At 51.5% G+C, this 26,443-nt stretch overlaps 1 protein-coding gene across 2 annotated transcripts in view; it reads right to left on the bottom strand.

Moving 5' to 3' along the window:
* The window catches only part of IQGAP1 (IQ motif containing GTPase activating protein 1), a 47,538-nt gene that overhangs the window by 8,455 nt on the left and 12,640 nt on the right, over positions 1–26,443 (bottom strand). The window contains exons 3-29 of one of the 2 annotated variants that reach the window (XM_033166607.1): positions 21,269–21,425; positions 20,637–20,714; positions 20,220–20,296; positions 19,339–19,406; positions 18,859–18,972; positions 18,341–18,519; positions 17,099–17,189; positions 16,486–16,649; positions 15,950–16,034; positions 14,737–14,900; positions 13,837–13,997; positions 13,185–13,309; positions 10,776–10,939; positions 9,895–9,985; positions 9,340–9,507; positions 8,942–9,087; positions 7,378–7,548; positions 6,483–6,566; positions 5,323–5,394; positions 5,031–5,100; positions 4,304–4,512; positions 3,528–3,683; positions 3,257–3,420; positions 2,273–2,497; positions 1,392–1,532; positions 1,212–1,296; positions 537–584 (exon numbers count right to left, since the gene is read on the bottom strand). In XM_033166607.1, coding sequence (XP_033022498.1) covers positions 564–584; positions 1,212–1,296; positions 1,392–1,532; positions 2,273–2,497; positions 3,257–3,420; positions 3,528–3,683; positions 4,304–4,512; positions 5,031–5,100; positions 5,323–5,394; positions 6,483–6,566; positions 7,378–7,548; positions 8,942–9,087; positions 9,340–9,507; positions 9,895–9,985; positions 10,776–10,939; positions 13,185–13,309; positions 13,837–13,997; positions 14,737–14,900; positions 15,950–16,034; positions 16,486–16,649; positions 17,099–17,189; positions 18,341–18,519; positions 18,859–18,972; positions 19,339–19,406; positions 20,220–20,296; positions 20,637–20,714; positions 21,269–21,425 — 3,430 coding nt within the window. In that variant the 3' untranslated portion in view covers positions 537–563. The remainder of the gene's footprint in view (positions 1–536; positions 585–1,211; positions 1,297–1,391; positions 1,533–2,272; positions 2,498–3,256; positions 3,421–3,527; positions 3,684–4,303; positions 4,513–5,030; positions 5,101–5,322; positions 5,395–6,482; positions 6,567–7,377; positions 7,549–8,941; positions 9,088–9,339; positions 9,508–9,894; positions 9,986–10,775; positions 10,940–13,184; positions 13,310–13,836; positions 13,998–14,736; positions 14,901–15,949; positions 16,035–16,485; positions 16,650–17,098; positions 17,190–18,340; positions 18,520–18,858; positions 18,973–19,338; positions 19,407–20,219; positions 20,297–20,636; positions 20,715–21,268; positions 21,426–26,443) is intronic. The other variant, XM_033166606.1, reaches the window with a different exon arrangement.

Raw genomic sequence — 26,443 nt, 5'->3', positions numbered from 1 at the left:
AAATGCAGCTGAAATGCGGAGAAAGCCAGGAAGAGCCAGAAACAAGGCAAGGACTTGGCAAACGGAACATCCAGCACAGATGCCCCGGGGCAGATCATTTCTCAGCTCCACTGGGTGGCTACATTAAGCAGGTGCCATTTGTCCGGTTGGAGACACGCCAGGAAAGAAAGGGAAGGAGGGTTGGCTCCCACGGAAGTGCCTTGGAGCTATAATCTTGCCTCCCCAACAGCCTCACCAAAAGCCTCAAAAGGCATTAGTCAAAGAAAGCCACAGGCGAGGACGTTTTCACTGCTGGACCATGGGGAACAGGCAGTGATCCATGGGCTAAGGGCTCCCAGCTGTTTCCCCAGAGATACTGAGAAGCCAGGAGTTCACAGGCTACTTTAATGAAAAAGTTGAATGGTTTCAGCTCATTGGCTGCTCCCCCCACCCTGAATTGTGCACTTCCATGCTGACTCTTCGCTGCTACCCTGTGGCCACTGCAAGCTCCTCCGCCTGCTTCCCACCTAAAGGCATGCTTTAAAAAAGGAATTCACCTGCAGAGAAAGCCTAGATTCGATGCTTCAGTGTGGGAAAGCACAGAACTAGAAGAGAAGAAGAAAACAACAGCATTCAGGTCTCTTTTTTAGAAGAAGGCACAAGATGGCTCTTTATCTTTGAGAGAAACTGCCAGGCAAAGGTCACGACAGTCCCCAAAACAGGGCAGACCCACTGGACGCAAAGGTCATCCTCGTGAGTTCTCTTGGCTTTAAACTTATATGAGAAGAGAGTGCCACTGACCATCCACCAGTCACCCAAACCAGAGAGACATCCTTGCTCTTTTGAAAAACATTTTTTTTAAAAAAAGTTTATTTTTCTACCTGACATGCTCTCTTTAAAAAAAAAAAAAGGAAAGTGGCACAGGCTGCTGCTGAGACCAAGTGTGGCCACTGGCTGCAGCTCTTTAGAGAGAAGGAAGAAGCCCAGGAGAGAGAGAGAGAGAGAGAGAGAGAGAGAGAGAGAGAGAGAGATATGCAGTAGAAGCAGCGAGTCCACCCCCTCCACTCTCAAAGCAGCCCCCACCCCCATGCTCACCTAGGTTGCAGGAGCTGCAAATGTGATTGGCAGATGGTCTGATCAGACACCAAGAGAGCGCAAAGCAAGTGGAGTGTGTGTGTGTGTGTGTGTGTGTGTGTGTGTGTGTGTGTGTCTGGGAAACCCTGCTTCCTCACCTTAAGCAGATCATCCTCACTGGCGTCGGGAAATTTTTCGTGTAGTGAATCTTTCAAGACCTTGGCAATGAAGCGCATGCCGTAGCTGTAGAGAGAGAACAAGGCCGGGAATGAGGGGAGAGGCGGAGAGAAGGAGAGAGGTGGCCTGCATCCGCCCAAGGGGCAGCTTGGGACACTCACGGGATTTTCTCCAAGGAGCCAATGATGGCCAGCAGAAACTTGTCGGTGATGGCCCGCATGTTCTTGATGGAGGCATCCAGGCGCGTCTTGACCTCCTCATGGGCCAGGGCTTGCTCCGGTGTGACGTCGTAGGGCAGCTTACTGTCAAGGGAAGGCCATAGGCAGGTGAGTGGTGGGAAGTGTCGTGTGGAGGGTGCTGCCGCTCGCATCCCCCTCTTAGCCCTCCAGCTTATGCTGGACAGACACAACGAACAGCACATGTGCATAAACAGCCATCTGGATCCTGCCCAGGGGGCACCTGGTGACAGATCAGCTCTATTTGAGATGGGGAGGGGAGAGAAAGGCCCGCAGGTATGGGCTCTAAGGGAGTCTTCTGTCCCAATCATCCTTCCCACAGGACGGTGGGAAGGGCAGTGGGAGGGGACATAGGGAGTCCAGCAGGAGCTTTGGGTTTTGAGGTCTTTGCCGACATTCCTCTCCTATGACCATCTGACCCTTGATAAATGCCCCCAAAGCAGAAGGAAGGAATGAAGGAAGCAGGTTTCTATATCTCTCTTTATTGAGAAGGTTTTAAAAAAGATGGCTCTAAACCTTTTGCCAGGTTCAGCTCACCTTTGTGCCCTGGAATGACTACACGACCTTTCCTAAGGCCATGGCTATGAGGCCTCCAGGTCTAAATATTTAATCTTATGTATCAGTGAATGGAATCTTTAAAAAAAAAGGAACTTTTCAGATACAAGCCGCCACAAAACATGAAAATCCAAATGAGTATGTGTGCTGCTTCAGGGCATGACCCACCCACGCAACTTCTCTCTCTCTCTCCCCTGAAAAAGTCCAGACCTTTTTTGGGACCTCCTGTGAGCATGAACAGCCCCTCATACCTGGCCTCTCCGGTCTGCGACTCCATCTGGTTGACCCAGGACTTGTAGATGTCCACTGGATCAGTTTTGATATTGAGAGATTTGTCCTCCATGATCTCCTTCACAACCGGTGCCAGGATCTGCCTCAAGGTGTTCTGTCCACGAGCACCACGGTTGAAGCTCACCACCATCTTGATCACTGTGGGGTTTCCCGTCACAATCTCTTGCAGCTGATCCACCTTTGATCTGGAAGAAGGCGAGAAAGGCTTGCTGGAAACACATATGGATGAAAACCAGCTTGCTTTCCCAGCAGAAGATGCTGGTACCCAAGCCCAGAGAGTAGCCTTCCACTTTTCATACTTCTTTCATACATTCCTGTTGTTGTTGTTGTTGTTGTTGTTTGTTGTCGTCGTCATCCTCAGGTTTTCAGATCCAGCTTTTGTTTCCAGGTTGTTTCAGAACCTTCAACCAGAAGGAGTTTCCGCCCTGCCTCTCCTATTAGTGAATGGCCAGCCAGCCTCCCACCAAGAGTGAAGCACAAGTACCTCTCTCGCTCTCTCTCTGTCTATATCTGATTTATTTACCACCCTTTATCTCAAAATCTCAGGGCGGTTCACTTATTCCAATGTGAAAAGGGGCCACTATAACTGAGAATGCAAAGTCAGGGGGAAAGCAATGTTCTTCTTTTTGAGAATTTGGATTTAATAGTTTAAATAGCTTTATTGCTCCTCCCCTTATAACCACACACAAGCATTTACTGTTGACCACATGGCAAACTCATGCCTGCTCTTCCAACTTGGGAGCCAGAATGACAACAAGAACCAGAAGCTCAAAGAAAGCTGCTCTCTGTGATGCGTGTCTGGGTTACATGACTTCCCATGGCAGCCAAGGGCTGCTCTTCTACTGAAGACATGAGAGCCCAAAGCGCGGTGAACAGCTGTAGCCTAACAGCTGTCTTTAGACCCCATGCAGCCCCTGAGAGTTAAAGGCTCCCGACCCACGTACTTGATCTCCTCCTGCAGTGCAGTCTTGAAGAGGCGCAGCAACAGGTACTCCTCCCGCTGATTGGAGGCGTAGTTGTACAGCGTGAAGATGACAGAGTCCATGAATTTTGTGGATTTGTTCTGGGGCATTTGGAAAATCAGCTTAGCCAGGTAAGTGGGGTTAGTCTGCAGCGAAACAAGGAGGAGATCATGGAGAGCAGTTCATGGAGAGAAGAGGAGAGAAGACAAAGACAAAGGGTCACCTCCCGCTCCAGCCCCTCCTCTCTCCTCACCTGAAGCAAGTAGAAGAGGTGCTGATAGGCCTCCAGCTTCTCCCTCTTCTCTTTGCTCAGAGCCTTCAAGCCTCCCCTTTGCTTGTTCAGCATCATCATGTCTGAGAGCTGCTCCTTATTCTTCTTGGTAAGCTTCTTGCTGTGAGACACGACATCCTGTAGCGAAGAGGGAAGGGCAGAGGGGAACTCAAGAGTCTGTGCTTAGCATCCCATCCATTCCCTGGGACCCTGGCCTCGTCTCCTGCCGCTGACTCTCCAGGTGGGAGGTCGGGGTTGGCCATGAGAATGGAAATTTGATCCAAGAGCAGACTTGGGCAGACCTGGAAATACTGACTGGCCCTCAAATTCTAGTTTTCCTTACCTGCTGAGCAGCATCAGTAGATCTATCAATCACCGAAATGGAAATATTGGGACAGAAAAAGAGCAAAGATGCCTTCCAAAGCTACATAAGGCAATAGCCTGGGGGATTTGGATATCCCTTGAATTGTTCGGGGCCACAACCCACCATATTCAGAGACACAGGATACCACCAACCATCACGTTATGTGGATGTGGCCATCTTTCTCATCAGCCCTAGGACAACTGACGGATAATTGATCTGGTCTGGCAGGGAAATTATTGATGAGCAGGAGACTGTTACTGTATGAGTTCTAACAAACACCTTCAGTGGCTACTAACGAACACCTTCAGAACCAGCCAAACACAACTGTGTCCTTGTTGCTTGAGGAGAACTTGGCAAGGGCGATTGCTCCCCTCCCAGACAGCGGGGACCATACCTGCAGCGTGATTTTGTTCTTCACCAGCAAGCCAATTTTTATGTCCATGAGGTTGAGGTCATTCTCCAGCTGCTGATTGGAGCGGATCAAGGTCACAACCTCCTCACGCAGCTTCATCACGTCCAGTTCCTCTTGGAAATCTTGATCACTCTGATCCAGCAAGTGCACAAACTTCCGGACAACCGCCATCGGGGGGTCTTCAGCATTGACTGTGGAGGGAAAGACGCCAGCCAAGGAATGGTGACAAATGCTGATCGCACAAAAGGAGCAGGCCTTTCATTTATTTTCACGAGAGAATCGCTCTTTCTTGTGTACATAAGAAGCAGACAGACTGAAAGAAAAGAAACCAAACCCCTCTATTTTGCCCCATTTTGAAGGGGAGGGAGGGAGTGGGGAGGTCCAAGGGCCGAGGCAGACTCTCAGCAGAAACAGGACAGGCAAGTGAAGCAATCCACTTCTTAATAAGCTCTGGTGAGGTCACACGCCAAACCCACTTCCATGACCAAAATGCCAGGGCTGAATACTGCCATGGTTACCTCACAATGCCAGTTACAGAGAAAAAAGGTGGTCCATTAGCTTCCACTGAGTGGCTTTGTCCCCTGTGGGACAACTGGATTGTAGGAAACCAATGAAAAATGTCAGCCTTCCTGCTTGCCACAAAAGTCCCTTCTTGGGCAGTTTCAGGACATGACTAGCTGTGTGGGCCTCCCTTCCTGGCAATACTCACTCAGCGTCTTGTAGTCATCGCGAGCTTTATTGGCACGGATGAAGGCCTGGATCTTCACAATGTCGTTGATCTAGCCAAGAGACAAAAGCAAACCCTTTGCCATCCTGTTCCATGGCAAGCGTAGCATAGCAGTGCTTTCATCTACGCCCCTCCACCTCTGGATGTCACTGGACTGCAACCTCCACGATCATCATCATGATTGACACCACCATCATCCATTGGCCCTGCTAGTCACCAGGGCTGATGGGAGGGAATCCAGCAATCCCAGGTGCCCCACTTGCAATGCACTTACATGATCCCGGAAGTACTGCAGCCGACCTCGGTACCGTTTCCGGGCCTGGTACATCCTGGTCATGGCTTGAATCTGTGGAAGATGGGAAAATTTGAAAACAGGTGCTGCACTAAGGGGGAGGGGGGGAGAATGGGGGCTCTGGGGCCTCCTGCTTTCTGGTAGAGAAGGGTAGGTGGAGCCTCTGGCTTTGTATCCTCCTCCTGGCTGCACGTGGGACAGATGAAGCCACCTCCTTTGCTCTCCCCTTACAATGCCAGGTGAGGTGGCAATCCATGGCTGAGCTTTCCAATCTTGGCTGAAGCACACCATGCGCCAGGAGATGCCTCGCATGGGTGTGAGGTGGGAAAGGAGGCTTCAAAGCAGGTGGCCGAATCATTTGCTAGGAGGTTACTGTGGACACATTTGGGAAGGAGTCAGCCTGGGTAGTGCTTGGCCCTACCAAGGGGCTGTTGTTTTTGTTTTGCCTGCAGGCACCATGGCAGTGAGGAAGAGGATAACAGATGGCCGAAAGAGGAACAGGACCTTCTTTTCTTTTCTTTTCTTTTCCTTTCCTTTTTTGGGGGTGGGGGTGGGGGAAGAATGAGAGGTTAACAGAGAGGGGCATAGCAAGTAGAAGATGATCGGGCAAAAGAGGATCAGGGCAGACAACCACTGCCAGCCTTTTTCTGGAAGAGACATGAGAATATTGCTGGCCTCTTGTGAGAGGGTGGGGAAGCAAAGCAAGCGCAGCCAAAGAGGAGGGGGCATGGCTTGGGGCTTGGTGGAAAGGCCCGGAAGGCTGGATTAGACCCATGGGCCAGATGATCTCATATCTGGTCTGTTTGAAAGCAGAGGTTGCCAACTCTTTGGGGCTAGTGGGCACATGGGGATTTTGTGGGTGCTGGTTACAAAATGGCTGCTGCGAGGCCATGGCCTAACATAAAATGGCTGCCACATCTAAAAGAGTGTGGGGAATTGTTGCCAAGCATAAGTATGTATAAGTGCTATTTAGAGTACGAAGGGGTTAAGAGCAGCCACTAGGAGTCCCCGAGGGCTTGGGCTGAGGCAAGGAAGTGGGAGGGGAAGGAGACCACCAGTTTTATCCATCCTGGAGAGACAGAGCAGGTGGGGGGAGGGGGGAGGCTCCAATTCCAAAGTGTCTGACCTAGAAAGATAATTACCTTCACCGCTTTGTCCTTGTGGGCCTCCAGGTACTTCAGGCGGTCTTGATAGGCCTTTCGCTGCTTGTAGCCACGCCACTGAGACTGAAACCAGACCCAACACCAGGTTAGAGGCCTCCTTTGCCTGACTGCTACACCTCCTGTATGCTTCTGCACCCCCCCCCCACTTCCCTCCAGTCTGCACCCCCAAACTGATCACAGCTGGGGACAGCCACTGCTGGGCCAAAAGCAGCCCCTATTGAAAGCCAAACCACCTCAAAAAGAGGGACTCTGAACAGAAACAGTGCCAAGGAGCGCAGCACTGTAATGAGCAGCAAACAGGATCTGGGCTTTCGGCAGCATGGCCTGCTCTCCCCAAAGAGCCTCTCTCACCCAGATTTGAAAACAAGGAACCAAAATATCCACCACCCTTGCAACAGAGATCCCCTGGGGGAGCTTACAGCTTAAACAACCTCACTCCCCTACACCAGCAGGAAAGACCAAGAAACTCTTCCAAGCCAATGCTGGGCTGTTCTCCTGCATGACTTGGTTGGGGCGAAAGAAGCGGGGACTTAGGGGGGGGGCGCATGGCCCTTTGCTTAGCTGCCCATCACTCTGGCACCAGAACTGGACTCCTCAAATTCTCCACAGCCGTGAGGTACAGCCTGAGGTACATGGTATCCCTAGCCAGCAACCACAAACAACAGAATGAGAACAAAAGGGTTGACTGTGGGCACCTTGAAGCAGCCCAGCCAACAGACCAAAGGAAGCTTTACCAAGTGGGTACCACCACAGACCAGCCACATTACACATCCCTGACCCAGAGTCCCCCACCCTCAATGCCCACCCCCCGGCAGCTCTTTGCTTTCTCTCCCCAAGTTATCCCTGCCCTCCCACCGCCACTTTCCCCCTGTACCTGGATGCAGGTGATGGCAGGAACTTGCTTCTTCAAGAAACGCATCCGGCCACTGAACTCCTGGCGGACAAGGTAGCCGCGGCAACAGGCCTGCAGCCTGGTAATCAAGTTCTCGTTGGCCAGCCAGAGCTGCTCTCGGTTGTACGCGGCAGTGACGGCAGAAATGGAGCTCTAGATCCCCGTTGGCCCAGGGAAAGGCAGCGGGGGGCGGGGGGGGGAGGAAAAAGGCCACACTCAGCACCTGGTCAAAAGGCAACCAACACCCATCCTTGCCCCAGAGGCAGGTCCCTCAACTCAGGGTGACCCAAGAGAACGGCCTTCATGGTGGAAGGAGTTGCTGCCTCTGATGGGCTGTCAGGTGCTCCCAGCATCACCTCAGGGAGTGTTTATTCATTGTACCTTCAGGGACCTTTTAACACTTTGCCTTTGCTGCCCTTTTGTCACTGTGTAGGTGTACTACCAGGTTTTAATGTCATTTTAATATTTTGCTGATATAATTATTGTATTTTATGGTTTTTATCTGGAATGTAAACCATTAAATTTATTATTATTATTATTATTATTATTATTATTATTAATGAAGCACCTGAAGTTTATGCCATAGTACAGTTCTTAGTGTTTAAGGTACTATGAGGCTATTCTTTTTGCTGCAACTATCTCGTACAGCGGGGACGCGGGTGACGCTGTGGGTTAAACCACAGAGCTAGGGCTTGCTGATCAGAAGGTCGGCGGTTCGAATCCCTGCAACAGGGTGATCTCCCATTGCTTGGTCCCAGCTCCTGCCCACCTAGCAGTTCGAAAGCACATCAAAGTGCAAGTAGATAAATAGGTACTGCTGTGGCGGGAAGGTAAATGCCGTTTCTGTGCGCTGCTCTGGTTCTGCCAGAAGCGGTTTTGTCATGCTGCCCACATGACCTGGAAGCTGTACGCCAGCTCCCTCGGCCAGTAACGCGAGATGAGCGCCGCAACCCCAGAGTCGGACACAACTGGACCTAATGGTCAGGGGTCCCTTTACCTTTACCTATTTATCTCATTGTATTTATCTCATATAGCTACTACCTTACAATTTTCCAGGCATTGTGCCAAGATTAGAAAAGCAGGCTGTGCCCACAGGCTTACAATCTAATAGACTTGGCACAAAAGGAAAGTGGGATGGGGAGGGAGGAGGAAAACCAGCAAACTTAAGACCCATTGCTAAAGTTACATAATAGCTTTTATAATGAGCAGCTGGAAGGGAGGGGAATAAACAAATGGCAGGTGGTATTCCTGCCAAGTCAAGGAAGTGGGTCCCACTTCTCCACTCCTATCATATTTCTGTTTTAAAGAAATAGCGAGAAAAAATATTGCAGCAGAAGCACCCAAAGCTGCCCCCTGAAGTCATAAAGGGCCTTGCACATGTCAGTGACTGAGGAAAGGAAATCAAGGATCACTTGAGAGGGGGCAAAACAAACCTGATACCCTGCGATGACAACCCCCCCCCCCCATTGTACTGACCAGGTCAAGAGGCACTTGGCCCTGACTGGTGGTGATGAGGACTAGAGGAGATGGCACACGCTCAACATACCTGGATATCCTCCCTGGAGAGCTGTGTGTTATTTGGCACAAATCCTCCCTGGGGCTCTTCCCAGCTTCCTTCTTTGGTCCTCATGTTATGGTAATAATGGTAGCCTCCCTTCACCCAGTGCTTCACCCACTCACTGCCGTTGTCTCCTGGAAGAAATGGGATGTCATTGGGAGGGGGCCAAAGAAGCCCTTCTTCTCTGCCTCCGTAAGGAGGAACCATGGGGCTCTGTAACACAATGTGAGCAGACACTGCCAAGCAAGTAGGAGCAGAGCGGGGAGAGGAGGCAAAGCTGGCCTGGATGGCCAAAGACAGCCTAGCAGTAAACACAGCCTCTCCCCTCCGCTGGTCCAGGCCCCTGCAGACCACAGCTCCCATTCCTCCCCAGCCCCTGCCTTCACCTGCTGCCAGCTTCGTCCTCTTGACTTCCGCCAGCTCCTGCTGGTACGTGTCTGCACACTCTGGGGTCACGCCATACAGCCCTACGTCAGCTGAACGCAGGCAGCCCAGGGTCACCCCAACATCTCCTTGGTCCACTGCCTCGTTGATCGCCAGGATTCCTACAGCAACTGAGATAAAAGCAAGAGAAGCCCCTGTGACCTCTGCAGAGACAGAGGCCAAAACGCAGGGAGAGGGTGGAGGGGAGTCTGAGCGACCACGGAAAAAACCACCACAGTGAACACTGGCCATTTTACAAGGAGGTCTCAGGCTACTGACTTAGACCTGCAACCTCCCAAGAGACGAAACAGACCCCCTAAGGCTAAAATGATCCTAATGCCAGTTGGGTATTAGGATGCAGGCTTCTGGGAAGTGTGACCAAGAGAAATGCCAGTGTTCAAACAAACAGAACCAGCTTCCCACCCCACCGGCATGGTTGCATCTTTAGACGGGAACAGAGATTGGCAGGCCCCCACCCACCCACCCAAAACTGCTGAAAAGACGACAGGGAGACTCACAGCGCTGGGCTTCCTCTGTGTCCCTGTTTGACTGGAGAACACCGCCCTGGATTTCATCCAGCCAGAGGACAGCCGTTTCATCCCGAGTTTCCTGAAAGCAAAGCAAAGCAAGGTTCATCCCCAGCAGAGAAACTGAAGCCAAACAGAAGAGAGGATATCATACCCAGGGGAGGGGCAAAAGGCCTGCTTTGCCTCTCAATCTTCCCAGCCCACGCCAGTCCAATTTAGACATGCTAGATGACTGACGTGCAAAGCAACATTTGCCTCCACCTGCAGACTGGCTTAGTTTAAGCTAAAATCCATTTAGCTGAATGGCACCCAGTCCAGCTTGCCTCAGACAAAGCACTGATGAAGAGTGAAATGGTCTCTCTTCGAAAGGGACGGTGGCAGCTCCTGCCATCAGCCCTGACCATCGTCCTTGTTGGCAAGGGATGATGGAAGTTGGGAGTCCAACAGTATCCTGAGGGCACCATAGTGGCTACCCCTTGCTCTAAGTGGGTGGAAGGAGATTGGCCACGTCTCTGCCTCCCTGTTGGGCCAAACGAGACTCAACAGAAGCTCATGAACATAAAGGGGGCTGAGGACAAGCAATGCCATTAATAAACATCAACATTCCATACAAATATCTTATTGGCGGGCCAAGGAGGACCCCAAAACTGCAGCAGAAGTTGCACCCCTTTTCAGTGCACAGACAGGAAGCCACTCAAAGGCTTCTGAGAGCCAACAGAGGCATCACTGCCATCCTCCCTGGGCACCAAATGACGGCCAAGGTTATCTTGCCTGGCCTCACTAAAATATGGGGCTGTGGAACACCCCCAGCAAAGAAGTCAGGCAGTGGAAACCTCCCCACACCTGGATGCAGGGAGGGATGCCCGACGCACCTGAGCTTTCTCCCTCTTGGTGCGGAGCAGCACATCTTGGTAATGCTGTGCTACTTTGGGGGTGACCCCCTCCAGCTTTGCTGCAGGAATCTGTAGCGCCTGCAAGGTCTTCCTCGCATCTCCTTCGTCCAAAGCCTCATTGATGAGCCCGATTGCCAAGATCCCTGGAGCAAACAGGACAGAAAGGAAGGATGAAAGCAGGGGGATCTCTAGGGGCACATGAGGCACCACCCGGTAGACCTTCTGCTCCTGCTCCCTGCTGGCCCACACACCACAACTGTTAGGCCAGGCACCTGAGGAAGAGGCCAAGGGTCCTTCTGCTCCTACTCCAAGAAAGGAAGGAAAAGCACTCCCCAGATTACTGAAAGGGCTGAGGGAGCAGCCAGGGTTGACTGGAAGAGCCCACAGAGGGAAGCAGCCAGGGAGGGATGACTTGGCTGTTTATTTCCTCTAAAGTCTTATATGCCACCTTTTCAGGAAACCACTTTCCCAAGGTGGCTTTCATGCAGTATTAAAATATAAAACAGTAATAAAATATAAAACAAATTACAAAAGTCATCATACAATACTAGCCCTAAACATGAATTGATAGAGCTATAGAAGATGTAAAAACCATACACCAGCCATAAAAACCCTAATCGGACTGGCTGAGTTCAAGGCAGCTAAAACATGACAAGGCCTCTGGCATCTTGTTCCTCAGAGCAACAGAAACACCTGCCGAACACAAGAGATGCTGGACCCTGGAGGAGCTGCCTCCCTCTGATGAGACCCGCTTCACCCTCGCTGACGTTCCCAGGCTGAAGGAGGTCCTCCCATTCTCGAGCCCCGTCTCCTCCCTCAAGGGGACACTGACCTCACCCTAACAGAGGTCAAGTGCACAGGGAAGACAAGATGGGCCAGACTTTCAACAGCACATCCTGGCATGCTGTCTTGCCTGGTTAGCATCCCAAGTGTTTGGGGCTGAACCGTGTTATTTTCAGCCCACAACTTCCTGTTGATCTGATACTTTTATAGATAAAGCAACCACCTGAGCTGACCTTCCACAACCCTACAGAAGGATCTGGAGAAATTTAAAGGAGCAGATGAACTGGTAGCTAAGCTACTGCAGTCAGCCACGCAAGAAGGACTTGCTTAAGATAGCAGGGCTGAACTCCCAGCAGGCGGGTGGGGTGAGAAATGAGGTTTTGCCCCAGCTCTCGGAAGAAAGAGGGACCATGGCAGGAGGGAAGTGCACATGCTTTGCATGGAGAAGGTCTCGGGCTCGATCCTTGGCACCTCTGGGAAAAGCTGAGAAAGTACTGCCTGCAGAACTGGAGTTCATGCAGACTACACCGAGAGCAATGGAGCAAAGTCAGATGTGGAATAAGGCAGCTTCCCATGACACAGAACGGCATGTGGAGCCCAGCATCAGCCTCCCGCAGAGTGTCACCCCAGGAAGGGCATGCAGGAACAAACTGGCTGCTGGGCCACTCCCTCCTGACAAGAGGCCTACGTAACCTCTCCTATAGCCAGGGTACCACATGATGCCTCCAGCCCTCTAAATCCTGGAGGGCTTTGGCGTTGATTCACAGCTCACTATGGCTTCAAGAGACCAACCATTCTGGATGAAGGAATGACTCCAGCATTTGCATAGTCTTGACTACTGCCCAAGTGTCCCCCCCCCCCAGTCACATATCCTTGGGCTGCAACTGCTTCTCAACCCAGCTAAGTTTCTAAGATGTCACAATCCCGGACAAAGGAAGAAAGTCAGAGCAAACTGAATGAGTGGGCCCTAATGTCCCTAATTTCAGGTGCTGGATTGCAAAGTTATCTGGCAGGAAAGGAACAGGTGGAGCCAGTGATTGAAGAGAGGACAGAGGAAGCTGCCTTAGACTGAGTCTGACTGTCAGTTTCGCTTAGTACTGTTGACACTGACTAGCAGCAGCATTCTGCTGTTTCAGGTGGGAGCTTCTTTCTCACAGCCAGCCTCAGGGTTCCAGGAAGGAGAAGTGGGACCTTGAAGTGGGACCTCCTTTGTTGAGAACCAGAGGAGTGGTATTGTCACTTGGCACTTCCTTGGCTAAGCAAAATCTCTCATGGCCTCTGACTATGACAGTCTGGGCTAGAAAACTGCCTTGTGTGGCCACCAATTGAACTAGCCATTGGCCACGCAAAAGACACATACTCCACCTCTGAATATCCCTTTCTGTGCTTTGCTGCCTTCGCATCCATTCCCAGAATGGCACCTTGATTTCACCAGTGATCTCAGGCTCGCTAAGAAGTCCTGCCCACCCAGTCATGGCACGAAAAGGACCAATGCAGGCCTTCCGGATCCCAAGCCACCACCTAGCCCAGATGGGGCTTGGATGGAGGCCTGGGTGTCAAGGGCATCCACCCCTGGGAAGTTTCCACACCCCGAGAGGCACTTACGCTCATGCTCTTCATGCACTGCCACATTCACCCGGTCAACGCACGACTGGATGTCATTCCAGGTGACGAACTCGGCCCCTTCACTCCGTGCCTGACTCTTCAGCTTCAGCAAGTCGTCAATGTACCTGCCGAATAGTCAAGACAGCACACGTCAAGGGGCTGGCCGCTGAGAGAACAAAACATGAAGATGCAGGCAAGGCCAGAGGAGGTGGAGGAAGCGGAAGGCCTGCGCAAAAGGCACCATTCCCAGTGGCAATGATCTGGAGCACACGAACGCAAAGGGGTTTGCCTGCAGGAAACTCTTCAAGTCCTGCTTCCCTGGCCTAACCCTGAGGGCCAAAAGCCAGAGCCTCAAAAGGGGCTCTCACAGGCCAGAACTGTCCAATCACTTTCTACCCCACTTCCCAGGAACCACTTGTCACTTCCTCCCTAGTGGCCACTGGAGGTGCTGTTGGGTCCTCTGGTCTGTCCCCAGAACCTCCACTTGGGACTCAGAGGACTCTGGAGCACGAGACCAGAGGGCCTAACAGGTCCCATTTCCTTCGTCTCCTCCCATTTCAGCCATCTTGAGCTGCTGCCGCCACAGGAGCACTTGGCCCTTCTCAAGAGAGAAAGGCTGGTGGGTGTGCTGTGGAGGGGGGTGGGGGCTGACCTCTGGGAGTTTTCATCCTCAACATTTGTCAGACCCGTCACTGAGCTGCTCAGCTGCTTCCAGACCATGTTGACATCCCCGGAGTCCAGAGCTCGGTTGATGAGGGCCACTGAAGAGAGCATCTCCACAGCCACCGACAGTTCTGGGTGTGTGAGGTGACCCTGAGGAGACAGAGAAAGAGGACCACGCTGACCACACAAAGTCAAGCAAGGCCTCAGGGGTGATGGTACTGGCTAAACTCCACCGGCAGAATGTCCAGGGGGAGGGAGGGATCTGGGTCCAGGTCAACAATTTCAAGGTTCTTATCATTTGTTCCTCTCTAGGAAAGCTGAGCAAAAGAAGCGTTCTGCAATATCCCTGGAAGGCCGGGCTGAAAGCCTGACTCGGAGGGAACTACCTGTGCACATTAAGTAGACATCACATCGGCCAAAATACCAGAGGTATTTCAGAAGCAAATGGTAGGAGAAAACCTCAGCACTCCCACCCACCAACCGCCAAGTTCAGCCAGCCAAGCAGCGCCAGCGCCGCCCCCCACCCCCGAGACAGGCACAGCCAGGCACAGCTTGATCCACCTTCCCCAAATGCTCATCCCAGCATGAAGTCGCAGAGATGCTGCAGGAGGAGAGAAGGATGAAGGTGCCCCTGGGAGACAGAGTAGCCGGCATGCTTGTGCATGTAGCTCATGGAAGAGCTCCTTGTCAAGCTCACATCCCACATCCTGCACAGGTCATGTTCCTCACTGCATACACATGCAATAGGGAGCTGCAGCCAGCTCCTTGATTCATGGTGGAAAACATGCATTTCTCACAGATGCACACAGCCCTGGTAGGAATGCTCAAACAACGTCTCATGAGGACACCTTAAAAGCAAAACATCAGCAAAACCCTTCAAGGGACTTACGTCCGGACTCTGCTGCTGCAGGGTGGCCAGTTCCTTCTGGTACAGCTCAGCAGCAAATGGATAGACTGGAGGCAGCTGGGCCTCGGGGTTCATCAGTTCCACCACTGTCTTCTCAGCGAGGCCGTTGCGGATGGCTGTGCTGATCCTCCCCACAGCTGCTAATCCTGAGAGCCCAAGGAGAGAGGAAGGAAAGGTGAGAGGCTGAAGCTTTTGCTCCCCTGGAGGTTGCTGGGCATACCAGCAGGGAGGCACCCACCTTTGCCAGGAGCAAGCCAGGTGCATGAAGAAGAAGAAGAAGTGTTTGGATTTGATATCCCGCTTTATCACTACCCGAAGGAGTCTCAAAGCGGCTAACATTCTCCTTTCCCTTCCTCCCCCACAACAAACACTCTGAGGTGAGTGGGGCTGAGAGACTTCAAAGAAGTGTGACTAGCCCAGGGTCACCCAGCAGCTGCATGTGGAGGAGCGGAGATGCGAACCCGGTTCACCAGATTACGAGTCTACCGCTCTTAACCACTACACCACACTGGCTCCTAGAAGAATAATAGTGATGGCAGGTTGCTGGCCCCCGAGAGCAACTCCTAGAGAGGATGCCAGGCTAACCTGCTTCTTCTTCTTCCAAATGGACAGAGGTGAACAAGAAGATCTGGCTGCAAAGCACCATGCCTTCCCCTCATGAGGAAACTGTCCACTTCAACCACAGCAGAGCCCAAGGCAACAGGTTCCTTGGGGCTGCAGGACTGCTTTTTTCACAACAGGGACAATGCTTCACCTGAGGTTCCTCCCTCAGGGAGTGATGTAGTAGGAGGGAAGGACTTGACCCCACCCAGCAGTGACAGTACATCCCAAGGGAAAGATGCTCAAGGGCACCTGGGCCACAGGAGAGGAGAAATGGAAGGGTGTGTCACTGTGTCAGCCACAGCCGCATTAAACAAATGAAGGCAGGAAAAGATGAGGAGAGGATTAATAAAGAAAGAAAGAGTGAGATGGCATGTTCTTAATGGGAGGAAAAGTGAAGCTGGGGAGATTGCTCTCACAGCAGTCACAATAAAACTGGGTGGGAGGACAGCCCCCTGCCCAGACACGCCTCAGAACCTGCATGAAGGGAGGGTGGAGGGGTGAAGGGAGGACTTGCTTTCCAGTTGAAGCACAAGAAAGGCCTGCCCTGTCCAGCTGCAAAACCCAAACTGCAAGGGCCCCATGGAGAACTTACTCTGCTGGTACTGCTGAGCCATGCCGTTTGCCACGTCCACCCCGGCCTGCAGCTCCTCCTTCTGCAAGGGCCCGTCTCTGCCGGCCTGAGGTGGGGAAAGAGTAGACTTGTCTGTGCTGCCTCCAACAGCCCCGGCAGAGCCAGAACCTCCCTTTATTTCCTTTCTGCTGACCCCCTTATTCAGGACCAGGAACGTGGAGGTGGTGGCAGCGGCATTCTGTGCAACGCCTCCCACGATTCCCAGCACTTGGCCGAACATGGAGAGCAGCAGCTGGCCTGTATCTCAAAGCAGAACAGGAAGTTTGCTCTTGGAGAAGAGAGCAAGAATAGGTCAGGCCAACTGGATTAGGAAGCCAGCAGCCAATGCTGAACAAAAATTTAACAGCTGCTCAGGGCCACCATGTATTCACAGGGTCTGTGATACGCGGCTGAATGTGTTGTTGGTCCTTAAGACATCCTGGGTCCCAAGTGCACACCAGCGGAAGGAGCTCCTTGCGAGCCAGGTGCCAGGAACACCCACCTGCTGGCTTCCCTACCTCCAGTTTCTGCTGCTTGTCCCTCAGAAGCTGCTTCAGGTACCAGTCGCCGTTCTCTGGCCGCAGCCCACGGAGACCCAAGGCTGCCGATGACAGGGCAGCGTACAATGCGGCAGAATCTCCTTGGTCCAGAATCAGGTCGATCTTGGACAAGGCCGAGTGGGCTGAGGAGAGAGAGAAAGAGAAGGAAAGCTAGACGGAGCTGGCCTTGGGTAGCAGTGGCCTCCTCAGGAGGGCTTCTTCACCTCCACCACCCCATGCAGAACCCCAAATGCTCCCCATGCCTGAGATGTCCCAGAGCACAACAGAAGGTTCTAGAAGCCAATGGGGTAGGGAGTGGCAATATGGACAGAGGACGGTCTCTCCTGGCACTTTGCCTCCCCCGTCCTGCTGCTTGTTCCCAGCTAAGTCTCTAGTTCGGCATCTCCAGCACATTCATGAGGCAAATGGAGCCCACATAGAAGGATAGTGTTGGAGCATAGTTTTTGGGGAGGGCATAGTTTTTTGGGGGGGGGATCCAGAGATGGGATTTTCTGCTTCCTAAAGGGGTTTCTTGAGCAAAGAGTGTCTCATAAGGAAGCCAGGAGTGCTAGGATGGGGGTGATGGGCTTACTGTTGACTTTGTTGACATTGCCCTGGATCTCTGCTTGAGTCAGCAGCTCTTCATACACGTCCCTTTCCCTTTCCATATCCTCAGAGGCAATCTGAAAGGAGAAGGGAGAAAACAGCAGTCAGGACAGGAGCACCTCCTTAGAGCTGCCTTTGGGGGGCGGTGGCAAAAGCTTCCAAAGCTGGGAGGTGTGCAAGCGTGGGGCTAAACGGGCTGGCGGATGCACTAGACCCACGTGGAGACACTGCTGCAAGGGCCTCTAGGCCTTCCTCCCCACTGCCCAAAAGCAGGAAGGCACTTACGAGACTCAACACCAAGTTCCTGCAATGAAAGGGAACATTCCCTGCTCCCCCCCGCCCCCGCCCCATCCTCCTCCCGGAACAAGCAGCACTGCCAGAGGCACATTCCCAAACAGCTAACAAGAAAGACTGAAGCATCTCGTGCAAGACATGTGGCTGCAAGGCAATACCAGCTTTCAGAGCTGCATCCCAACGCTGCAAACGTGTATTCAATCAATCTACTGCAATGTCAGGGAGCATTTCTAAACTGAAGGTTGCATTCCTATCTGGGCAATCTTCCAGAGGCCACATACCAGCAGCGCACAGGGCCAGAGGCAAAAGTGGGTGGAGCAACTGATGCAAATTTCACCTCTGCACAGTAAGCTAGTTACTACACAAACCTAGAGTTTGCATTGCCAGACATCAAGCGCACATCCTACCAGACAAAAACACTCAAGGAGAGTAAACTGGACTGGGGAAGCGTGTGGCTTAGGAGGGGATGTGGCCTGGGGAGAGTAACAATTTAATCACACTTTCCTTACTGCTTTGAGCTTCATAAGAAAAGCTGTGTGTTAACTACCACAGTCTGGTTTGAAGACAGACAGAAAGAAAGAAATTCGGCTAAGGTCACTTTCCTTAGGCCAAGTTCCATGCAAGTCCTGATTCCTAGGCAAAGAGACTTTTCCTATTTTAATTCAAAAGCATAATGTAGCATGTGCATCGGCAGGTCCTGCCACTGCCCTGGAGAGGTGTGAAAGCAGGGCACGGCAAGCCTGTCCTCCCAAGACAGAGCTATCACCTTGTGGCAAGCCTGCTCTAACCTGAGGCAGCTGTGGGTCAAACCATCAAAGCAATCTCTCCCTCTCCAGCTGCAGGTCTAAGCACTTCCACCATATGGAACAGAAAGTGCCACATGCAAACCTCACAGAGGTTTGGGTCATTTGGCGGTATGTAAAATAAATTCTACCTTGTTCCGTGCATTTTCTGTCTTGTCCCGCTTCGCCTGGTACAGGGTGCTCTGGTAGGTGGGTGCGAGGGGCTCTTCCAGATTCACCAACATGGCATTGGGGTTCCTCATTGCCGCAAAAGTTTCAACAGGAATCTGGCGGTCGATGGCGTCGTTGATTGCAATTACAGCCGCATGCACTGGGGGGAACACCAGGCACAGGCTCTGGTCAGTCACAGCCCTGGAGATGCTCAATGAGCGACCCAACCCCGCAAGCCCAATCCCCTTCCTTTTCTTGGGAGGAGAACGTGGGCACTTGGGCAGAGAACAGGAGCACAACACTGGCAAGCACCCGTGGTTGCAAAACAGGTGCTCATCTCAGAAGGCAATCTCCAGGCCCTGCATTATATAAAATCTCTGCCACTTTTACAAACAGAATCCCTTCCATCATATTTAATTCTTCCAATAAATTATGTCTCCATGGTAACACTCTATCTCATACGACCAACCAGAAAAGAGTGAAACCCATTTCCCCTTACGTGCTGCTTCATCCACAGAGAGCTCGTTGGCCAAAATCCCACCAATCTTTCCAAAGGCAGGCATCTGAATCCCATACTTCTCCAGCTCGAGCCTCATGTTGCTGATTTCCTCCTCTGGAATAGCACAATGGAAAAGGACCAGGTGAGCCCCATCTGCCCTTTTGAAAATACCTGGTAAAGGCAGCCAGCCAGCCAAGGGTTCAACAAAAAGGCAGCCAGGCATTTCCCCATCTCCTTCCCCCCTGCCATCCACAAATCCCAGTGACAGGTCCAACCACTGGTGGAGGAGATAGCACCTGGGAAGGCCCCCAGTCAAGAACGGCAAGGCCTGGTCCAAGTCTGGGTTTGATCTTTAGCAGAAAGCAAAGGGAGGCTCTGCTGTCCAACCCAACAGCCAGACAGTGCACTTTCTAAAAACAAAAACTCAAGCCACTTCGTCCATGGCCTACCCAAAGAAAAGAAGGCAGGAGCTCCCCTCACCTGTGAAGTCCACTTTGCCATACAGGTCTTGAATCTGCGGGGCCAATCCCAACTTGAACAGGTACAAACTGAGGAAAAATAAAGGACGATCAGGCAGTGGGGTGGGGGGTGGGGGTTGGTTTGTTCTTTCTCTTGTTTTTATTATGCATTCTGAGTTTTTGTACTGCTTTTATGCTGTGAACCTCCCGAGATCTTCAGATGAAGGGTAGAATACAAATTCAATAAATAATAAAATAATAATAAAAACTCATCGGGGAGATGAGAGAACGCACAGAAATGCTGTTTGAAGGAAATTTGTGGGATCTCTTCCTCTTACGACTTTTAGATTCAAGTTGCCTCTTGCCCTTAAGTCTTCTGCACATAGAAGATCTCCCCCTGTCAGAACAGGGCAAATTAGAAGCAGGGAGACTCCCTAAATTCCTGGGAATAAATAGCCTCTCACCATGACAGAAACGGAGTGTGGGGGGGAATCGTTCTGCAGGGGGCAGGATTAATCACCTATCCTTGCTGATGTTAGCACAACTGATTCAGGACCGAGGCAGGAAAAGTTTAATTTCTTTTCTGGCCACCCTAGAAATTAATACTGTATAGCCTTGCTAGCGTTAGCATGTTCAGTTTTCCAGGCAGGAACTATGGGTGCGTGACTTAATTTTTGAAAGAATCAACAAACACAATTTAAGCCCAGATGGGGTTTAAGTAGGCAGTTGAAAAGAATGCATTTCCTTGCCAACGAAGCAAGGAAAGTGAGAATTGACTGATTCTGCTGGAAAGCAGACTGTTGATGCCTGCTACCTTTCTAAGAGACAGAGAGAAAGAGAAAGGGGAGGGCGGGCAAGGATGTTTCTTCCAGCCTCAAAACATCATCCCCTCTGTGTGATTACCTGAGTGCGTGAATGCAGTAGATGCAGCGTGGCATGTTCTTCCGGTCATAGATGTCTGTTGTTTCTGGGTAAAAAATCTGAACGCAAAGAAAAAGAGGCCCACTGATTCCTCCACATGCTTGGCAGAGCAAAACAGAGCAACGGCTTCCCCAAAGCTCGCTCCTCCACCATGCCCACAAACTCAGTCCTTTTGTGGGGAGGTGGGAACAGGGAGAAGAGAGAGAGCACTCTGCAGCACCCCAAGGAAGAGTTGGCAGGAGGGAGAAACATGACGACTATGCCAAGAACCTGGAGTGAAGAGGTAAAGTGGTTTGGAGTGCTCAACTCTTGGTTCCCATATATGTATTTCTTCTGCCACCCCCCCCCCCACTCCCCACCTTCAAAGACATTGTCCGTTCCCAGTCCAGGCAAAGTTACCTTGGGGAGGCCAATCTCTGCCATTGCATTCAGCCACTGAATCACGTTGTCTGTATGCCGGAAGTGGAGGCCCGTGGCCTGAAACGCAGAGGAAGAAGCGGGAGATGTGAAGGAAGGTGCATTGTAAGTTTCTTTAAAACTGCTTTTGGTATTGTGTTTTAATATTGTAACCTGCCCTGGGACCTTAGGGTGAAGGGCAGGTAATAAAATAAGTCAATAAATAAAACAACAAAGAAGCATCATGCAGGCAGGCAGGCTGTGTTCATGTGGATCAGCCCCCTTCACCCCAGAAGCCAGCGATTTGGCTGGGGGTCATGTTGACACATTTCTGTGCAAAAGCTGCTGCCTGAGCCTCACCATAGCTGCAAGAGCCTTCAGAAAGCACACCATGCTCTCCTCTAAGGAAGACTATCTGTGATCAACAAACGTAACTGAGACCATTTCCATACTTTCTTATTGCTAGTGAAAGGCCATGCACCAATTTTTAAGAAACAAAATAAAAATCGGGGAACACCAACTGTGACACATCTTCTCATATATCCTGCTCTGTGCTTTCCAACAGCTGCAGTTGGGCCGATTGCTTCTTTCTGCCCCGCGAGATGCTTCATTACAGAAGAAAAATGCTTGCCTACCTTATACCTGGTCTGCTCCCGGTCGTAGATCTTCTTGAGAGACACCACTTTGGGGGAGAAAAAGTTTCCAAGTTTGGCCAGGTAGACCCCATTCCTGAGCCCCTCCTCCAGCTCCGTTGTGGGGGGCAGCTCTTCATTGAGGCAGGCCTCCATCCACCTACAAGTGGGAGGGTTGGGGGAGAAGAACGTGAGTTGGGAAAGAGACCACCCAGTTCTAGCTTTTATTTTTTATGCTTGCATGCCTGCCTTTTAACAAGTAACTACCAAGTATGGCTCATAAGGAATTACTAAGACCAATTGCGATGGGGAAGAGCTGTAGAACTGCATTCCTGACCCCACTTGGGAGTCCAGCCCAGAAACACCCTCATCCAAGAGCATCTGGACCTGCACACAGACCAAGCACCTGCTTGAGCATCTGGCCCAGAAAGGAGCTCTCCCTCCTGCAGAGGCTTCCTTGGTCAGTCACCTGCCACTGCCGGTTCTCACAAGGAGGCACTGCCATTAATAATGGTCTCTTGGGCCTGCTAGCCAAGCGGTCTCCTCCGACTACCTGCTGTAAGTAAAGATGGCCAAGAATCAAGCTGGCAGGCACCAAGGCTAAGGCTGGCCGATATCTGGCTTTCAACATTGTGATATATCACCAGTTAAACATTGTGATACACCAATATATAAAGATGTCTGAAATAAAGATGGAACTATATAGAGGTGAACAGTAGGGCTGGGTGATATCTGGTTTCAACCTTGTGATATACCACCAGCTAAACATCTCAATATTCTGATATATCACAATGTCTGAAACACGGATGGAGATATGTAGAGGCATTGGCTGGCTTCACAGTTTTTCCCACGTTGTGATTTTTGCATCACACACACACAACATATTGAATCCAGGTCAAAAACTATGAAAACAATATAATATCATGATATGATATGGACTTCAAACCAGTTTTGGACAATATATCGCCTAGCCCTAGCCAAGGCAAACTCCTTTGAGAACATTGTCCACCACCTTGGGTTTCAACAGCTGAACAGCATCCCACAGAGCATAAGCGGAGGTGACCCTCGGCCTCCTGGCCCAGTGACTGAGAAGCAGCAGCAGCAGCCCTCGCAGGTATGTTGGTTGTGCAGTGTGTTTCTGCCCTGGTTTCCCTCAAGCTGTCATAGTGAAGACAATCCAACTAGCTTCAGGTTCTGCCCCCCTGCGGGTGCAAACACCCTCAATTCTGAAAGGACCGAGAAAAGACCTTCCAGGCAGAACTGCTTTGGCAACAACTTCCTTCCGACTACAGAATACAAAACAGCAAAGGGTGACTCAGGAAGCAGCAGGATTACCGCATCTGCAGGGGGTGACTTTGGCTGAACCAGCGACAACTGGTCCTGGTCCTTTTTCTCCCAGAAACCACAGCTCTGCACTTCCTCCTCTGCTGGGTGCATTTCTCTCTCCCCCCCTTCCTGTTTATTGCCAGGGAAGGCAGCTGCCCAACCCCTCCCTCTCTTCACGGCCTGCTCCAGCCAGGTCTGAGGCCACATCCAAAGGAGGAATGTATGCCAAGGGTCATTATGGACTACGAAAGCAAGCCACAAGGCATCCTCCAAGGTGGTGGGGCAGGTGGGTACAGGTGCTTTCTGCATGGGTAAAATGATGCCAGAAGAGGGGGTCCAATTGTGCCCCTTCGTGTCTCCAATAGAGCAATGTGTCTAAGTTACAAGAAAGTCTCTTGCAGGGGAATGAAAGGGCCCAGCTGCCCTTGTAATAGCCAACATCTGGCTTGTTCAGGGGGGCTGTTGCCTCCCTGAACCATCCATGCTGGATCCCCACTAGCAGCTGCCTGGGGGAGCCACAGAAGCTCAGGTACCCTCAGCTCCTTCTCAGCCCTAATGTGGGTAAAATTTTGGAGTGTTGCTGAGGACCCCAAAAGGTGATGCTTCAGCAGAGGCATCTCTTCCCCTGGCCAACTGTGGAGTGGAGCCACCAAAAGGAAGGCCCTGGGGGACCCACAGCCCTCCCTGTCTCCCTCCCTCTGGGCCAGTGGCTCTGCTTCCTTACCTGCATGTGCCTGACCAATATGTGGGGGGACAGGGGCACTTGCCTCCCACTGTCGGCTCCTCAGGCTGGGTGGTGGAGGGAGGGGGAAATACACCAGCCATTGAAGCCTCTTTCTGACAAATAAGTCTAAAATGTTCAGGAAGGGAGGAGGGAAGAAAGCAGAACCCCAACATACCCAAACACACCAGCCAGACATGTTTCACCATGAGAAGAGGAGGAGAGCCCTCCAAAGCTTGCAGCTGGACAGACAATTTGTGGGCGGGGCACTGCAGGGAACTGGAAGAAGCAGCGCAGGAAGTGCAGGTGGCAGGTGTGGGGTCGGGTGGGGCTGATTTAGCAGGCTGCAGATGGGCCGGCACTGTCTTGCAAACCTTTGAGAACAACTATGTTTAGGAGCCTCCAGAACGGCCCTTTCCCCACTTTCTGAGCCAGAGGCTCATGGGCTGTCCAGGCTGGCTCCAGCTCTCCAATGCCCTCTGAGCCAGGCAGACAGGTAGGGAAGGAAGAAGCTTCCCCCCAGCCTGCAGCAGGGTGACTTGGGACGCCCCCTGCCCCCGGCATGTGCCTCTGCTCTGCCACCAAAAGCCTCTGGGAGGAAAAGGAGCAGAAAGGAAAGTGTGGCTGGAAGGCCTGCTGTTCCACCCCCTGAGCTCTGAAGGTGGGGCAGCTACTGCCATACCCCTTCCTCTGTTGCACAGGTCTTTCCTTTCAGTGAGCTTTTTTCGGGGGGGGGCACGGGGAACGGAAGGCTGCCTCTAAAAACCTCTGGAAAGGGTGCATCTGTGCGAGAAAAACTGCCTTGTCTAGACTCACACAGTTAAACAGCTAGGAAAAGGAATCCAGCCCACCCGGAGGCAGTCCTGAAATGGAAAGTTATTTTCCAAGGACGAAGCAACATTTCACAGAAACTGGCCAAATCCTCAGATTGCTCAGTTCCAACCTCTTCCTCCTACACCCACCGAAAGAAACTTTCCAGTGAGCGGCTCAGGCAGGCAGGCAGTGCTACCAAATTTAAAGCATGACATCATCCCAGGCCACACCCAGGCCTGCTGCGGCTGCTGTGGCATTGAATGTGCTGGCAGAGTCAGGCCAAGCAACACAGCTGGGCTCTGGGAAAGACCAGCGCCCAGGCAAGATGTTATCTGTTCTAAACACTGCAGGGGAAAAAGGGCCCACAATTTGGCACTCTGAGGAAACATCCTCTATTTTCATGCACCCCAGCTAGGAAAAGCATGCACTCTGGGCAGCCCCACCCCCACCCAGAAAACGCCTCCCCATTTCAGCCACCAGTCTCTGGTGCAGGATGCCAACAGCACCTGTTGAGAAGGTGGGGTGAACTCTCAGGAGAGCCCATGCACTGCTTCCTCCGTCTCCAAGGAGGCAGCGAGAGAAGGGTGCTCTCTGGGCAAACAGCGGCCCTGCCAAGGGGAGCAGGGCAGGAGGGACTCTCAAAGGGAAGCAAAGGACTCTCTGAGGCAGGAGAGGAGGTCAGATGCTGGTGGGGCCACATTACCCAAGCTCTCTCATCAGACGGACGGCTGAATGTGACAAAGCTGTGGGCAGCCTGAGGAAGTACCATCCATCTTGGGCCTTCATCCATGTTTATTATGGCAAACAGCCAGCATACTAAAACCAGAATTTCTGCATATTGCCTGCCCATAAAAAGCCATTTTAGAGTGACAGACTAAGGTTCACTGTTTCCAGGAACCCTTCTCGTTGTGAGAATTTTGTGGGTGAGCTGAGAGTTTGCTTGGATGCTGGAGGCAGAGGAGGAGGGTGTGTCAGAAGGAAAATGAACTTATATTGATTTATTCATATATTATAAACTTTGCATTAATATAACGTTTTTATATGTAACTGTATTTTTTGTAATATTTTGTTTAAGTTGACTGTAGTTGCTTCAGTTTTCTATACACAGCTTATAGAGATACTTTTACTATATCATATTTAATATGTTATCATAATGTATATAATCTAAAAAGAGCCTGCTGACACCAAGTGCAGAAAAAGAACCTGTCAGCAGCACCAGGAGGAGAATTCCCATTTCTACAGGCAGCTGAGCTGTAAAAAAGGTAAAGGTAAAGGACCCCTGGATGGTTAAGTCCAGTCAAAGGCGACTATGGGGTTGCGGCACTCATCTCGCTTTCAGGCCGCGGGAGCCGGACACTGAGATCCAGCACCGAGGGCCTTCTGGCGGTTCCCTCATTGCGAGAGTTGAGGTTACAAGGAACCAGACAGAGGGCCTTTTCGGTAGTGGCGCCCACCCTGTGGAACACCCTTCCATCAGATGTCAAAGAAATAAGCAGCTATCCTATTTTTAAGAGACATCTGAAGGCAGCCCTGTTTAGGGACATTTTTAATATCTAACGCTGTATTGTTTTAACATTCGTTTGGGAGCCGCCCAGAGTGGCTGGGGAAGCCCAGCCAGATGGGCGGGGTACAAATAAATTATTATTAATTATTATTATTATTATTATTATCATCATCATCATCATCATCATTATTATTTGTCCACAGACAGCTTTCCGGGTCATGTGGCCAGCATGACTAAACCGCTTCTGGTGCAACGGAACACTCTGACGGAAACAAGAGCGCACGTAAACACCGTTTACCTTCCTGCCACAGCGGTACCTATTTATCTACTTGTATTGGCATGCTTTAGAACTGCTAGGTTGGCAGGTGCTGGGACAGAGCAACACTTTGTTGCATGCCAGGAGTATTGGTTGCATTGTTCTTAAGAGCAGCCCCACTGAAATTCACAGCCCTATGTTAGCTGTGCCCATTAATTTCAACGAGCATACTCGGAGGAAGACCAGCACGGGGCACAACCCTTGATCTACAGATTGAAGGCAAGGCATCCGCAACAGTAATCAAGGCCCATCATATAACCAAAACCAACAAATCCAGAATACTCTCTCAGCACAGCAGGGACAAAATAGGAGTGGGAAGGAGTTTCCTCTGAAGGGCAAGAAGAACAAAGCAAACCTGTCCGACTTGTTTGGCCTCCCCTGAAGGGCCCTCCCCGCATGGAAAACTAGGTGCAGGCAGGAGGAGCGCCAGGTAGTTCTGGGAGTAGTTCCAGCCACCTTCATCGGCTGCAAGGAGGAGGCAGCCTCCATCCCCCTGCC

Source organism: Lacerta agilis, chromosome 13 (assembly GCF_009819535.1).
Source record: "Lacerta agilis isolate rLacAgi1 chromosome 13, rLacAgi1.pri, whole genome shotgun sequence".
In the NCBI taxonomy this organism is placed as follows: Eukaryota; Metazoa; Chordata; class Lepidosauria; order Squamata; family Lacertidae; genus Lacerta; species Lacerta agilis.
This window is presented reverse-complemented; position numbering and strand designations above follow the sequence as displayed.